This window comes from Nansenia antarctica (assembly GCF_963989245.1).
Source record: "Nansenia antarctica genome assembly, chromosome: 1".
Classification (NCBI taxonomy): domain Eukaryota; kingdom Metazoa; phylum Chordata; class Actinopteri; order Argentiniformes; family Microstomatidae; genus Nansenia; species Nansenia antarctica.
The window spans coordinates 97,777,742-97,794,370 of record NC_137674.1 but is presented as its reverse complement, the minus strand read 5'-3'; the positions used below and the strand labels follow the sequence as shown (position 1 = coordinate 97,794,370).

At 49.4% G+C, this 16,629-nt stretch overlaps 1 protein-coding gene across 1 annotated transcript; it reads left to right on the top strand.

Annotated features, from left to right (window-relative positions):
• Positions 1–1,076: 1,076 nt before the first annotated feature.
• Positions 1,077–16,200, top strand: kank4 (KN motif and ankyrin repeat domains 4; the record flags this gene model as incomplete). The annotated part of the gene is made up of 10 exons (XM_080528191.1): positions 1,077–1,092; positions 1,515–3,502; positions 3,578–4,922; positions 9,612–9,708; positions 11,754–12,017; positions 13,971–14,055; positions 14,453–14,672; positions 14,885–15,027; positions 15,136–15,336; positions 16,081–16,200. The coding sequence occupies 10 exons, from the start codon at positions 1,077–1,079 to the stop codon at positions 16,198–16,200; spliced, it is 4,479 nt and encodes a 1,492-aa protein (XP_080384317.1).
• Positions 16,201–16,629: the final 429 nt, after the last annotated feature.

Sequence of the window (16,629 nt, the reverse complement as noted above, 5' to 3'; positions counted from 1 at the left end):
GTGATTATCACTTGCAATTTGTAGGCCTGCTACATGAGGTGTGAGCAGTTTTTTTTGTCTTGTGTGCATAAAGCCGTGTGATGGTATCAGGCAAAGGAAAAGGAATGATAAATGACAAGGAACACGCTGCCAGAGCCATTTTCGTCACACCACTAGTTACAATGGCATAGCCGTCATAAGGATTCATGAGTTATACAGTACAGGTGCTGGAGCATCCAGAGTTTGATTGGAATGCGTCTCCTTATAATGCTCAATTTCAGCACTGCACTGAAATTGACTCCCAGGTTCAAGTTGATACATTCTGTCATTAGAACAAAGCTTCGGGCGCCGGGAGTGACGGTGCCCTCCTAAGTAGAAGTTCATTTTTTCACTGGGACGAATTTGCATGGAAATTGTGTGAATAATGTGTGCTTATTTGCTAAATTGCTTCGGGATTGATATTTTGCTCTAAGGGCTAATGTAACCGTTTAAAATAGATTTCAGCAGAAAATCCCGCTCAAGGCTATAGGAATTTGCTGTGTGTATTATTAGTATATTGCATATGTCATTTAAAAGCTTTACATAAGCCTTTAAAAGTTTAGATACCAATTGATGAATTCTTTCCATCCCACTGACTTGCCTCATGCAAGGCTCTCGTAAAAAAAACACAAAAAAAACAGGGGGGGCTCCGGTTTCTTGGCGTCTCTAACTGGAACAAGTGACACAAAATGGCACCCAAATGGAAGATTTTCCTACTCTGTTGGATGTAACTGTGGCCCGCTCAGTGTTATGGCAGCTCTCTATGTTCGACAATAACACGGGTGAGAATGTGTGGACAGGATGTTTCTACCGTTAAAGAAACCGAACAGACTATCGCTTGTAGCTCGGTACAAAACACTGAGCAGTCTTCTGACATAAATGTCTTTATCTCAAACACAAATATGAGCTCTTGTTTAGAACAGAGAGGTGGAACTATGGACAGATGGTGTGTGTTGATTATCTGTGTTATTTCAGTCTCACATAACCTTGTTTCTCTCTTCTAGGTTGCCAACTCTGACTGTGAAGCATTAAATCCATGACCCTGAACAGCTCTAATGATGGACAAGAAAAGTGGTGAGAGAGATAGAGAGAGAAAGAGAGAGCAAGAGTCACAAAGTTTCCCCTTTTAATTTGCTTGCTTATGCTAATTCCTGCTGCCTGCTCTCATAATATGCATACGTTGACACAGCAGCGCTGTGTTTTGAATACTAATGAGTGAGTGTGTTCCATCCCAATTACTGAATGATAATTACATCCCGCCTGTGATATGGTTTTACATAATGAATCACCCATGGGTGGAATCCTAACTCAAGATCTGCACGCTTATGTCAAATCATCACGCAAATTTCCCCTTTAAGGTCATAATAAGATTTATCCAAATGTGGTGCATGCGGATTCCACCCCATGTGCACAGTTTTGGAGTGTACAGCATGCACATGATGCACAAGGAGGACTGTGAAGACTAACATTCTTGGATATGTTGTTTTGTGTTCCAGCGAATGGCTTCCCGTCCAAATCCGGGAGTGGGAGTGGAGGCCAGAGGAAGCAGCTGCCGTACTCCGTGGAGACGCCCTATGGCTTCCACCTGGACCTGGACTTCCTCAAGTATGTGGACGACATTGAGAAAGGCAACACCATCAAGAGGGTCCACATTCAGCGCAAGGCCAGGCAGCCTAAGTTCAGCACCCTGCCCAGAAACTTTAGCCTCCCTGGGCACGGGGTGCGGCCTGTCCCCAAGGACACCTGGTCTGGGACCTCCACGCTGGGGCCCAAGCCCAAGTCACGCGTTTCAGAGGTGCAGCAGATCTTTGACTTCAGGCCCAGCGATGGGGGTGCGGGGGTCCAGAGCAGGGCGCACGGGGGAAGTAGCTACACCTCAGCCAGGCCCAAAGAAGAGGCTGGTGCTGGGGCTCGCGTGTTTAATGAGCAGGCCATGCTGAGACCCAACCTCCTGCGAGCGTCTAGCGTGCCTGTCACTATCGGTCACAGGAAAGGCTCCGAGTCTGGGGATGCGGAGAACGGCTCTTCGGAGAGTGTGTTCCGTGCGGCAGACGGGACTGACAGACGGGTGTGTGTGCCGCAGGACCGCACCGGGCTGCACCAACAGATCACAGCAGCGCTGAAGCGGGTCAGAGAGCTAGAAGAGCAGGTCAGAACCATCCCAGAGCTCAAGGCCCAGATCTGCTCGCTGAGGGAAGAGAGAGAGCAGCTGCTGCTCAACCTGCAGGCACGGTCAAAGCCCCAGGCCCAGGCTGCTTCATCCTTCCCAACCCCAGCTCAGAGCACTGATCCTGGGACACATGCTCAGCCGCGGTCTGGAGCACCAGGAGAACCAGGGTCGTCTTCTGAGCAGAGACCAGAGGAGGCTTCAAGAGGACGTCTGTCAGAGGAGCAGCAGACACAGGGGCTACAAACAGCAGGAGCAGAAAGCAGCCTCTCAGAGATAGAGAGGAATGCACGCCCCATAGCACAGCAAAGAGAAACAGGGAGGCTTCCAGCACAGGATTCAGAGAGACAAGCACAGCCGTCAGAGAAATACGTGAGACAACAAGAGGCATTCGAGCACACGGCAGCGAAGCAAGTGGAGCGATCAGAGGATGTGACCGTACGGAAAGCACCGGATCCTTCACAGATTACAGAGTCAGTGCAGGTGGCAGAGGGAGAGAGAAAGGGGGTCGTAGAGGACCTCCTCAGTGTCCAGCAACTCCAAGATAAGCTAACGGCTCTGGAGGCTAATCTAAGCCAGGCTAGCCAGGAGCTGGAAAGGACCAACGCTCTACTAAGAGAACAGGTAGAGGAGAACCGACAGAAGGAGGAGAAGATACTACATCTGAGCGAGGGAGCGATAGTGGAGGTGTGGGTCGGGGAGAGAGGGACGAGCAGGAGGGAGAGTGTGGACCAGCAGACAGAGACAGAGAGAGTGGATATTGTGAACCAGGAGACGGAGACAGAGAGCTCCGGTACAGTGGACAAGGGGACAGATACTGAGATGATAGTGGTGTGTATACCAGCAGAGACGGCAGGGTCGGAGACGGTAGAAGTGTGTGCAGGCAGGGCGAGAACTAACAGTGTGGACCAGGTGACAGAGACAGAGAGAGGAGGAGATTTGGTGGACCAGGTGACAGAGACAGAGAGATCTGACACTCAAGTCCAGGTGATGGAGACAGAGAGATCTGACACTCAAGTCCAGCCGATGGAGACAGAGAGAGTGGGTACAGTGGACCAGGTGACAGAGACAGAGATGGTAGGTGTGGTAGACCAGGTGACAGAGACAGAGAGAGGAGGAGATTTGGTGGACCAGGTGACAGAGACAGAGAGATCTGACACTCAAGTCCAGGTGATGGAGACAGAGAGAGTGGGTACAGTGGACCAGGTGACAGAGACAGAGAGAGGAGGAGATTTGGTGGACCAGGTGACAGAGACAGAGAGATCTGACACTCAAGTCCAGGTGATGGAGACAGAGAGAGTGAGTACAGTGGACCAGGTGACAGAGACAGAGATGGTAGGTGTTGTAGACCAGGTGACAGAGACAGAGAGAGGAGGAGATTTGGTGGACCAGGTGACAGAGACAGAGAGAGGAGGAGATTTGGTGGACCAGGTCACAGAGACAGAGAGATTTGACACTCAAGATCAGGTGACAGAGACAGAGACAGTAGGTGCTGTAGACCAGGTGACAGAGACAGAGATGGTAGCTGTGTATCCAGAAGGATCTATGGCCAACAGTGTGGACCAGGGGACAGAGACTGATAGAGAAGCAGGTCGAGTAGACCAGGTGACAGAGACTGATATAGTAGGTACTGTGGACCAGCTGACAGAGACAGAGAGAGTGGGAACTGTAGACCAAGTGACAGAAACAGAGGGAGCACAGAGGGCAGACCAGCAAACTGAGACAGACAGAGACAGCAATGAGACACACAACCCTGGTGAAGCAGTGGAGAACGAAAGAGGGGTCGCAGAAAATGCAGTCACAGAAAGTGCGAACACTGAAAGGGCAGTTGCAGAGAGTGCGGCCGAAGACAGTGTGGTCAACGATGCTGAGATCATGGAGAGTGCAGCAGTTGAAGAAGTTATGGTCACTGAAGCTGAAGTTAGAGAGTACAGTCAAGTACAGTCAAGTACGGTCACAGAGATCGTGACAACAGAGAGTGTGGAAATTGTAGAAATCGTGCTTACAGAAAGTGTCATTTCAGAGACAGTGGTAGAAGAAAGCACAGTGGTAGATAGTGAGGATGTGAGGAGTCTGACCACAATAAGTACGACTATAGTGAATGCGGCCATAAAGGGTGCAGTCACAGAGATGGCGGTCACAAAGGCAGCAGCCCCAGAGAGTCCAGTGGTACCGACCTCCTCGACGATTCAAAGTCTGCCGCCTCATAAGGAGCCTGAGCAGGTCCAGCAGCTGCCGCAGGCCCAGGCCCAGTCTCCGGCCCAGGCCCAGGCCCAGTCTCAACCCCAGCCCCCTCCCAGGGGCTCCAGCGAAGCCCCCCAGCCCCCTCGTCGGGGTTCCAGCGAAGCCTCCCAGCTCCAGCCCCCACGTCGTGGCTCCAGTGAAGCCTCCCAGCCCCAGCCTCGTCGAGGGTCCAGCGAAGCCCCGACCTCTCCTGCGGCCCTGGGCCAGGTGGTGACGAGGATCACAGGGCTGCTGGGCGAGCAGTGGGCCCACCTGGGGAGTGGGCAGAGTGGACAGCAGGGGGGTGGGCAGCAGGAGACGCCCAGCGGTGGCGTACAGAAGCCTGCTGTGGGGAAGCCTGCTGCTGTGGGAAAAGGAGGAGCAGCAGGGAAGCCACCGGGGAAGTCAGGGCAATCCAAGATGAGCTCCATCTCCAGCCAGCTGGTCAGCTCTCTCAGCGCTCTGTCCGCCTTCTACTCTCCTGGACAGAAGGCTGCTGCCAGCAAACAACAAGGTAAGCCTGCTGGATGTCGTAGTCAACGAAGGCCGGTGGAGGTAGACATTTGAAGACGGCTCATTTTAATGCATGGAATGGAATGGGGAATGGTTTCATTTCTACATCTACCAGCCTCCCCTGGTCTCGATAGAACATTCACTGCCATGATATTTTATCACTGCTTTTCTTTATATTGTACATCCTTAATGCCATTAAGAAATGGTACAGTTCTGGCATATTCTTTGGTTTATTCAATGAATATAAATAGGTTCTACTTTCCCATTGAAGGTGTAACATCCACATTTATGTCTTACACAACGGTGGTCACAGTGGTACTCTGATATCTCCTATTAATTATATTCAGTATTGTTATTAGTATGAATATGGTCCCTCTTTCATATTGATATTGCCAGTCACTTCTCATCAAGCAATGATATTCAATCTTAAAAGGACACATCGCCAATCCTTTGCCTCAAAATCGTCCATATCACTTTATGAACACGTGGGCATGTGGAAATAGCCTCCAAATGCATTCTGTAGATCAAAAGCTAGGTCTTAGTAGTTTGAGGAGATTACCGTGAGCAACGTATTTCAGGGTGTATGTTTTTTGAAAGGTACAAGGAGCTTCAGGGAGGAGTGAGGTCATTATTTCTGAAGTGGCTACTGCCCGGTTTGTTTACATCCATAAGCACCGAGCTAGTTCATCTATATCGATCGCTTGTGTTTACTAATGTGCATCTTAGCTTAGACGCACCTCCGTGTCAGGCCGAGAGGCACAAAACACTACGGACGTTGTAGGAGTTCATCATTTGGACATATAACTTTTTGGTCCGATAAAATGGCTAATTTGTCTATGTAGACAACAAAGACCATTAACAACTTAGAACTTAGTTGAGTCGTGGTGACAATCCGTGAGACGTTTCTTTAATCGTGTATGTCGCTAGTCCTGAAATCACTCGGAGGCACTCTCTAGCCGACTGACACGTGCCGACTCAGACACCGAGGTTATTCAGCTCATGAGATCACTCCATTGGCCCATCTTCAGTAACGTAGTTTGATATCCATGCGGCTGAGCTGTCTACTTTCTTGGCGAAGCTCGTAGCATGTCTACGGCGTGTCGGATCACAAAGCGTTTCCTTTGTGAGCTCCGTTGAGTCTGATAGGGCAGGAGGGCTCCTCCTCTCCGTGTCTGTGATTCGCCACTGATTGCGATCGCTGGAGCTGGGACACATGTTAGCAGGACGCCGGCTGAATTACATTGTTGGACGACCTCCAAAAACACATAAAATATGCATTTTTTCCCCGCCTTTCGACTGGGTTTTTGGCCCAGTTAAAATGCTAGTCTCTACCACACAAAGTGCATATGAATTTCAGTGGGAAAGTCTGACTGTGTGTGTGTGTGTGTGTGTGTGTGTGTGTGTGTGTGTGTGTGTGTGTGTGTGTGTGTGTGTGTGTGTGTGCGCGCACGTATGTACGTGCGTGCGTGCTTGTGTGTGCCCTTCTGATTCTGACCGGCTGCTCTCTCTCTGTATTCTAGTATTGTTCTGGGAAGCGATGGTGACATTTGAGCAAACCTCTGGCTTGAATTACATTGCTTACAAAACGACCCCGGTCTCACAGATATTGGATACAGAATCCTCTACCACATGCTGAGCTGAGCCACAACTCCCCCAACGCCCCCCCCCCCCCTCCCCCACCACCCATCCATCTCACTGTCCTTCACTATAGGCAACAAACTTCATCCAATCACTCCTAACAAAACCACTGAGTTCAATTTGCTGTGTAGTTTTTCTGTAACTGTAGTTGAGTTGTGTGTGTTGTTCCCTCACATTGATGTCATTATGCCTGTGGAATGTACAGCATGAGGCCCTGGGGAGGCCCTTCCTCTGTGCCAGCGCAGGACTTCCACAACATTTGATGAGCTCAGTCTTGTTATAATTACAACCAGAGGCTCCACAATGTCGTCGTCCAGGCCCCCCATGTTCTCTACCAAACAAACACATGCAGACATGCATGTATCTATTCTACACACACGTGCACGCACACACACACAGAGAGGCTCTATTACACTCACACTTACACTTACTCTCACACACACACACACACACACACACACACACACACACACACACACATAGAGTCTGCTATGCTCACAGCCAGAATGACTGCAAGGAACCTGCGGTAAATATGTTCACCCCTGCTGCCATTTTAAAGAGCTTGTGAAGGACTGGCAGCCATGGTCGTTTGTCTTCATTAGGAGTCTTTTACAATACGAGAACCACTGAGAACCGACTGTAGTGGGCCTTTTAATGTCCTTCACATCCTTGATGCTGTTTGAGGGTTAGTTTGCTCCAGGGTCTTTGTTCGACTCAGTTCCCAGCTGACACTGCGCAGTCATGTTTTGATATGTTTCGTTTGTGTACTTTCATGCATTCGTACACCAGGGTTTCCGTTAGAAAAAATTGCCGCCGGACATCGTGTCCGGGAAGATTTCGATTTACCGGACAAACGTGATATATTCCGGACATATTAAAATATAATAAAAATAATTTTTTTCAAAATTATATATATTTTTTTCCAAATCTAATATAGCTGTTTGTCGCGGTGATTACTGTTGTGTAGCGGCCTATATATGCCATTTAATGTCTATTTCTCATCCGATACGATTAGATGCGAGCTATATAATATAACATGATTCGCATGCGCGCTATATGTCCAGCGCTGAACGGGCGCCTCTGGGAACTGAACAGACAGCATCGATCAATGAACGGACTCCACATTACGTTAACTGAAGTTTGTTAAATTGTTTGGGATTAATGTGAGTTTTCTATTTTCTCTTTCCAGTTTGACCCTTTTTTTATCAATAAAACAACGTCATTTCTATAACCAGGTCTCGCTGGTTGGGAACGCATTTCGTTTAGCTGATATGTTACGCAACCGAACAGCTTCGGGAAAACGAGTAGCAGCGCACATAGTAGTGAGCAAATACTGACTTCCACTTTTAGTCCTAGGCAAAGGTCCAACACAATCAATTATTACACGTTCAAATGGCTCCCCTATAGCAGGAATGGGATGCAATGGTGCGGGTGGAATGGATTGATTAGGCTTACCCGCCATCTGACAAGTATGGCAACAGCGGCAGTGCTTGGCAACATCCGCCTTCAGTCCGGGCCAAAAGAAATGTTTCAATATCAGCTGATAAGTTTTAGTTATACCTAAATGTCCTGACCACTGGCTCTCATGTGCTACAGATAACACCTGTTGTCTATAACCCACAGGCACAACCACTTGTTTTACAGTATTCCACTCACAACCATTTGCATTAGGAGGAGACCATTTACGCATTAATATCCCATCGTTAAGGAAATAAACTACGTTGCCCCCTATTTCAGATTCCTCACTAGCTGCATGTAAAAAACATTTGTTTAATGACTGATCAGCTACTTGAGCGACACGCAATCGCTCGCCGGTTACCGGGAGAGATAGGCAGAGATCGGATGGTATGGTAGGACTCGGGGAGGATGGTAACTCTACCACTTTCTCCCTGGGAGAAGCTGAAACAATCGGGTTCTCGTCCCTTTCAGAAAAGGCTTGCATAATCACACTATCACAGAGAGAAACATCGCTATCCTCCTCTCTGCCTCGACTCGATTGTGCACGAGTTATAGCGCACACCGGAAACAACCGCTGTTTCGCATAGGCAGCCTACACATTAGGAGACATCATCATGCCGGTGTCAAATCATATCATAATAAAAGAAATACATAGCCTATATATTCGTCTTTTTTAAAATAGAAGGAATCAGAATGTGAACTTTAGCGAATTGTATTCAAATTGTGCTTAGAGGGAATTATTTTCACCGGACATAAATGTCCGACGAGTTTTCATTTTGTCGGACTTCAATAAATTTTACCGGACAAAGACCGGTAATTACCGGTTAACGGAAACCCTGTCGTACACGTGTGTTTCTGTGTTTGTGTGTGTGTGTGTGTGCGAGTGTGTGTATGTCTGTGTGTATGTGTGTGTGTGTGTGTGTGTGTCTGCCTGTTTGTCTGTCTGTGGCCCAATCCCATTTCAATTTTTTACCCCTACCCCTCGTTTTGGAGTGCCACACGCCTTTCGACTTGCCCCTTGGAACAGAGTTACAAGAGGTAGTGGTTGAAAGATTTCCCCCATGGATAACCCTTCAGGACCCTGAAACGTCATCAGTAGTAAACAAAAAAAAAGCATGGACACTTGCGATTCGTTCACAACTTAAGTTTCACGCTATCAATCGACTAAACTAAGTCATCAAATAAAAAAGAACAATGCGTCATTATCAGGCCAATTCATGACAGAATAGCGGTGCTCTGAAGGCTAGGAACCTGTGCTCCTACCCTGCCAGTCTGCACTGATATTAGAGGAGCGGTAACAAGTGCAGCGGTGGTACTTAAGTTAAATTTCGGGCGCCATATGCCATCATAATCAGTTAACCCTAACCCTACCCTAACCCTAACCCTCAGTTTGGAGGGCTATGTAGCCCTACCCCTTACATGCCAACAACAATTGGGACACCCCTACCCCTACACGTGAACGAGCAAAACGGAGGGGTAGGGCTATGTAGGGCCAAGGGGTGAATTGGGATTGGGCCTGTGTCTGTGTGTATGGAAACAGAGCACACACACTCCAATTCTCTGGAGAGGCTGACGACTCTCTCTCTTTCTCCAGGTCTCAAATCTATCATGAAGAAAAATGACTGTGCTGACAACAAGCAGGGGAATGGAGGGGCCAAGAAGAACCTCAAATTTGTCGGAGTCAATGGAGGGTAAAGACCCGTCTTTTATACGGCTGTGTTTGTCCTGTCTAGATGTGATCTCTGTGTGTGACCTTATGGTGTGTGTGTGTGTGTGTGTGTGTGTGTGTGTGTGTGTGTGTCTCTGATTCCTTTTCCTCATTCCGTTCCATGCATTACAATGAACCAGTCCTCCCATTTCTACCTCCTCCAGCCTCCCCAGGTATGGACCATACAGTATTCACTTTACACACACACACACACACTATGCTAAACTGTGACAGTATATTTAGCAGACTCCAGGAGAGGCTGTTTGTTTACAGTGCATACATCAGTCATCAGTCATCCTACCCCAGGGCATCAGGATAAGGCTGGCCACACACAGACCTTATGTAATACTGCCTGCCTCCATCACTCTCTGTTCCATCTTTCACCCTGTCTCTCTCCAGTAGACACAGTGCCCTGACTCTGACTCACCCTGTGTGTGTGTGTCTGTGTGTGTGTGTGTGTGTGTGTGTGTGTGTCTGTGTGTGTCTGTGTGATGCTGCTGTTGACGTTGATGGGATGTGAGTTAAATGGTGGAGGAGGTGCTGAGAACAAAGAGCTGTCTCCTGGCTGTGTGATCAGAGCAGGCTGGCGTAGCGTTACAGTGCTACATTTAGCGTACACCACCTGCTGTCTGGGTTGGTCCCCCTCCCATCAGCGCTCCCATAATTACCTGAGTCTAACACACTGGGCCCAACAGCACCAACGCCGCCCCCCCCCCCCCCTAACCCTAACCCCTGACAGACCTTCTACAGTCACACACACACAAACACAGCTGCACACACACATGCATGCACACGCACGCACGCACGCACGCACGCACGCACACACTCTCACTATCTCTCTCTCTCTCTCTGCAGCACAGCAACAGTTTTTTTTCCTTTTATTTACATCACACAGACATCAGCAAATCTCATTAATGTTAATCAAGGGTCTGTTTTTCAAAGGGAAACTAAGCAAACAAGCACAGTTCTACCTAGGCTTAATAGAGCAAAACACATTTAATAGGTTGAGGATGTGCGTCGTACTTAGATTTTTTATTTTTATTCATCACCAATCTCATTTAATTTACAGAGTCTGTTTTTTCCAGGTGAACTAAGCAATGAAGCACTGTTCAATCTGGGTTCAGTAGAGAAAACCTAAATCAACAGAGTGAGGAAATTCATGTTCGCCACTATTTAGATTTGACCTCTTTAGTGTTAACTGTGTTATGAAGTATGTCAAGGACGCATTCTGATTGGTCCAACAGCAGGAAGTGGTGGCTGTTTTTCTTGCTGGTGCTCAGCTGGTCCATACACACTCTCCTTGTTTCTCATCATCACAAGTCCCCAACACAGCCACCCAGAGAGGAGTACACACCTCCCTCCTATAGGCTGTGGTCTGGTCACGTGACCTCCGTCTACTCTACACTACCTCTGTTCGCCCTGAGCGCTCTGGAATTCTGGGAATTCTGTGATGCCCAGGCGTGGGCGGGGGGCGGGGGGCGTAAACTTCCATGAAGGGGCCGTATTCAATGGGAGACCTGTATCTAATAAAGGGCCCCTTGCACATAAACACACACACACACACACACACACACACATGTTTTTGCTAGAAATCCATTACATCCTAAATGCTATAATGTCCACATTAATTTTCCACTCAACCAGGTCATGTTTTCATCCCGGCTGTTGTTGATGTATGGCGCCCAGGCTGTTGTGAACAACACTCTCATCCAGACTCATTATGTAGTGTGTAATAGGTACAAGGCCAGCTCTGATGCTCTAAACAGCCTGTCCTGCAGTGGGGGGCTGGTGGAGGAAACGAGGAGACGTGTTTGATACCATTCCTCGTTCCATCCATCCATTACAATGAACCCGTCCTCCGATTTCTACCTCCACCAGCCTCCACTGTTCTCTTGTCACCCCCAACCCTCTTCTAAGCTCAGAGGTGTCATTCATGCTTCGTGTGTGTGTGTGTGTGTGTGTGTGGGTGTGTGTGTGTGTGTGTGTGTGTGTGTGTGTGTGTGTGTGTGTGTGTGTGATGTTGTCCAGGTATGAGACCACGTCCAGTGAGGAGTCCAGTGGGGAGGAGAACGTACCAGAGGAGGAGGAGGTGGACAGCTCTGAGCCTGAGGATCAGCAGGAGGAGGAGGAGGAGGAGAAAGAGGAGGAGCACCAGGAGGGAGCAGCAGCCCAGGGGGAGGCCACAGAGGCAGGGGCCCAGGGTGGAGAGGCCCAGGCTGGGGAGAAGGAGGGGCAGGGAGACCCCCAGGACCCAGAGACCAGCGAGGACCACCAGGAGGAGCAGCCAACAGGGTGAGACAAGGGGGACCAAGGGGCTTATAATGGGGTGTGTGTGTGTGTGTGTGTGTGTGCGTGTGTGTGTGTGTGTGTCACCACACCCGGTTGGCTGAAAAGACCACCCTGGTGTACTGTCGTGGTGGTGAGGAAGATCAATTGATGATCAGAATGTCGGTGGTTCAGATCCCACGATGACGCCCCGCGCCACCACGGCTCTCATGCACTCCCGTAGAGAGGGGAACCTTTGGACCAGGGCTCTTAACCCTAACTTGTCTCAGTAAATATCCAACTAAGTGGCCGACCTCGGAAACCAAAGTAACCGTGAACATACCGAGAAAAGAGAAAAGAAAAGAAAGATGGCTCAGGAAGTCAGCATGCGTTACCTCTCCATCCCCTCCCCTCCCCTCCCCTCCTCCCCCTCTTCTCCCTCCCCTTCCCCTTTCCTCTGTGTGTACATACTCTGGTCTCTGATGTCAGTCTGACACAATCCAGGCCTTTGTTCTGGGGCCAGCTGCAGCCTGCAGGCACGATGAGACAGTATGAGACAGACAGACAGGTGCTGAGGGAGGCTTTAATATAGACGCCCCTCTGATGGGGCCCTCCATACAGTCTGGGCCCCCTCACCGGCTTCATAGCCCACTACACATACATGCACGCACATACGCATGCGTACACATGCACGCACACACACACACACACACACACACAAACACACACACACACACACACACACACACACACACACACACACACACACACACACACCATAGGTTTGTTTTGTTTGAGGAAACTGTCCTTTATCCACATTGACAAAACCATGATGACCTTATTCTACCGTGCTTTTATTTCATAAATGTTATCTTTTTCTTTGGTATCATGGTTCGGAAACCTGTCCTTAAAGAACTCTCAGACTCAAATTATCAAATGGTCTGGTAGGCTGATTGGTGAGTCACAGCTTAGCCCCGTGTCCCTGTACACCAGACAGTTACAACGGATAACTTGCTCGATTTTAAATGATGACTTATCACCCTTTGTACTATAAATGTCAGCTTCTTCCTTCTGGGCGGAAGGTTTATAGTCCCAAAGTGCAGAACAAAACAGTATAAAAATAGCTTTGTTCCAGCAGCCATCACTCAGATAAACAAGTCATAGCAACATTGCACAGATTATTTTTATTATTTTATCTTTAGTTTAGTTTAGGAACATCGAGTACTTATGCTTGTCGACTGTCTGTGTTGTTTCTAAAAAATGTGTGTCAACATGGATGTTTACTGCAAAACAAATCGACTTACGGTTACAAATAACTTAACCTGAACCTGAACCCTTACTAGAGGCCTGAGGCAGTGAGACAGTGAGACAGTGAGACAGTGAGACAGGCGGACTCTCAGCCATGAGTCAGTGACAGGGGGATGTGTTGAGGACGTGCAGCCCAGATGGTGTGTGTCTCTTTAACAGACCCTCGGGGGATGGGGGTCTCTGTCTGCCAGGATCTCACAGGTGTGACATCATGCATGCCTCACCATTGTTGACATGAGTCTGAGTGTTAAAAAGGGGCGTGAAGAGAGAGCACCCCACTCCGGCAGGAGAAAAAAAAACAGACTTCCCTGTATGATTATAGATTTGGAAGAGGGGACTCTTCCTCCCCCCCCCCCCCCCCTTGCGAAGAGGGCTGAAGAGCTCCATTGTGTGTTGGTTGATTGATGTGACATCACCGCGATCCTCTGTGTATCAACATGTCAGATGATGTGTACATCCTGTGGAATACTTTCTTCCTCGTCTCCCCACCCACCTCGTACAGTTTGTTCGATAGATTTATGTCTCACGACTGACACTGGGTGCAGACACCTTTATGATGTGTCCATCGTTACTATTCTAGGTACGATATGATAGGTTTATGGGGTTGTAGGGTTGCTATGACATTGTTTCACGACCAACACGCCTCTCATGGTGATGTGTCTCTCCGTGCAGGGAGACAGCAGACAAGGAGTTCATGGACGCTTGCCGCTACATCAAGGATCGCATGGCCGAGGTGACATCGCCTGACGCAGAGATGGTAAGGACGTCTTCCCCCCCTTCTTAAAGGGACATGAATGAATAGATGGTTTATGAATGGTTCCTTTTACCTTTTTTCCACATGGGGGGGGGGGTAAAAGAAAAATATTGAATTAATAGATTTTCAAAAACTCCAGCCACAAACACACTCCCACTCCTGTCTTGAAACTCATTGCGGTTTCTGAAAATAACTGAATGATTTTTTGGGTGGACTCTCAATGACATCAAAGGAGGAAGCAGTGTTGTGTTACACAGTATTGATCTCAAACCTCAACGTTTGTGCGTGTGCGTGTGTGCGTGTGTGTGTGTGTGCGTGTGGGTGTGGGTGTGTGTGTGTGCGTGTTTGTGTGGTGTGGTGGGTGTTTGCGTGTGTGTGTTGTGCGTCCCCCCCCTATCAGAGGCAGGTTCTGTTGGTGTTGTACCAGGAGTGGTTCCGTGTGTCCAGTCAGAAGGAGTCCCAGGCGGACACTGTGACCCTCTACCTCAGAGAGGTGGGCGTCGCCACGCCAACCCTCATGAAGTACATCGTCAACCTGGCCGACGGGAACGGCAACACTGCCCTCCACTACAGCGTGTCTCACTCCAACTTCCCTGTGGTCAAACTGCTGCTGGACACAGGTAACACACATGCACATGCAAACGCACACACACACAAACACACACACACACACACACACACACACACACACACACACACACACACTCCCCTCTTCTCTCTCACACCCCTCTCCAATGCTACAAGCTCTGTTTGATGAATGGATATGTTTGGATGTGTGTGTGTATGTGTGTGTGTGTGTGTGTGTGTGTGTGTGTGTGTGTGTGTGTTGCAGGTCTGTGTGAGGTGGACAGCCAGAACAAGGCAGGCTACACAGCGATCATGCTAGCCTCCCTGACGGCTGCAGATGGCTCAGAGGACATGGAGGTGGCGCTACAGCTACTGAGACAAGGAGACGTCAATGCCCGCGCCAGCCAGGTACACACAAACACACACACACACACACACACAGACAGACAGACTGTATCGTATAGTTACTAATTTGCTTAATTCTCTCTCCCCCTCTCCCTCTCTTGCGGTTCCTAGGCAGGGCAGACTGCGCTCATGCTTGCGGTCAGTCACGGTCGTACAGCCATGGTGCGGTCACTACTGACCTGCCAGGCTGACCTCAACATCCAGGACCGGGACGGTTCGACCGCACTCATGTGCGCTTGTGAGCACGGTCACACGGAGATCGCTCGACTACTGCTGGAGTCTGGCCACTGTGACACCAGCCTCACGGACAAGGTATGGAACCACACACACACACACACACACACACACACACAAACACAAATATGTTAACACACACACACACACACACACACACACACGGATGCAGTTGAAACACCAGCACATACAGTAGAAGTCCTTGTCTGCGATATAGGATCTAAAAAACAACATCATACTGCCACCATGTGGACACAACTGTGAAGTGCATCATGTTATTTCTATTGGCCATGAATGAAAGGAACGCGTGGGCAGCAGACACCCAGTGGCGGATGTCAAAGCCTCCTCACCTCTGAGCAGCTGGCGGTCAACCAGAGACACAACATCCTCTTTGAAAAGCATTTAAACACACGACGGGCAGAGTCGGCGGCCCGGGTTAACGACTGTGTTGTGGAGAGATGTGTGTGTGTCTCTGGGTGAGGTTGGCTAATCTCTCAGTGAGGAGGAGCTGTTATATACCAGCAGAGAGGTGTGAGTGGGTCAGGCTCTCTGTATTACCCTAGTTAGGGGCCCTAGTTAGAAGCTGCTTACTGTAGTCTAGGCAGGGGGAGGGCTGGTGGAGGTCGAAATCAAGAGGACGTGTTTGATACCATTCCATACAATGTATGAGGTGAGTCTTGGCTGTTTTCTTTCTCTCTCTGTCTCATCGGTGTTGAGATGGCATTATTGTAAAATTGTTCTCTTCTCTCTTTCTCTCTCTCCCCCCCCCCCTTTCTCTCTCTCTTCCACCCCCCCCCCCCCCCCCGTCCTTTCCCTCTCCAGGATGGTCAGAGTGCTGTGTCTGTGGCAGGTCAGGCCTCCCACAGTGAGATAGTTGACCTTCTGAAAGCCCACTCTGACGCCAGAGCCTCGGACCCCCCCACTGCCGCGGCTCCCCTTTGAGCACCCCCCGACCCCCCCACCCCCACCCCCCTACCCCCAACCAGGACCCCCCCCCCCCCCCCTCAGAGGACAAAGGCTGTATTCACCCCACTGCCTCCCCTTAACAGGAGCTCACAGGCCCACTGGACCCAGGCTACAGACCCCGGGACCAGGAGTCTGAGGAGAAACACACATTTTTCACATTTCTGCCAACATTCCATGGGAGTTATGATCCACAATCTGGAGGGCTGCCAAAGAGAAAGGGGGACATCTATGTGAAAATCAATCAGACGCCATAGTGACAGTGGCGATGGACAGAAGACGGTGGGAGGGTAGGGCGGCGGGGGGAGGGTCGGGGGACGCGACTTGGAAGTGGAGCCTCGTAAAACTGAAGAAGGATGGGTTTGTTGCTTTCCTACATTGAAGCTTTTTTCAGGCGAATCTTAAGCA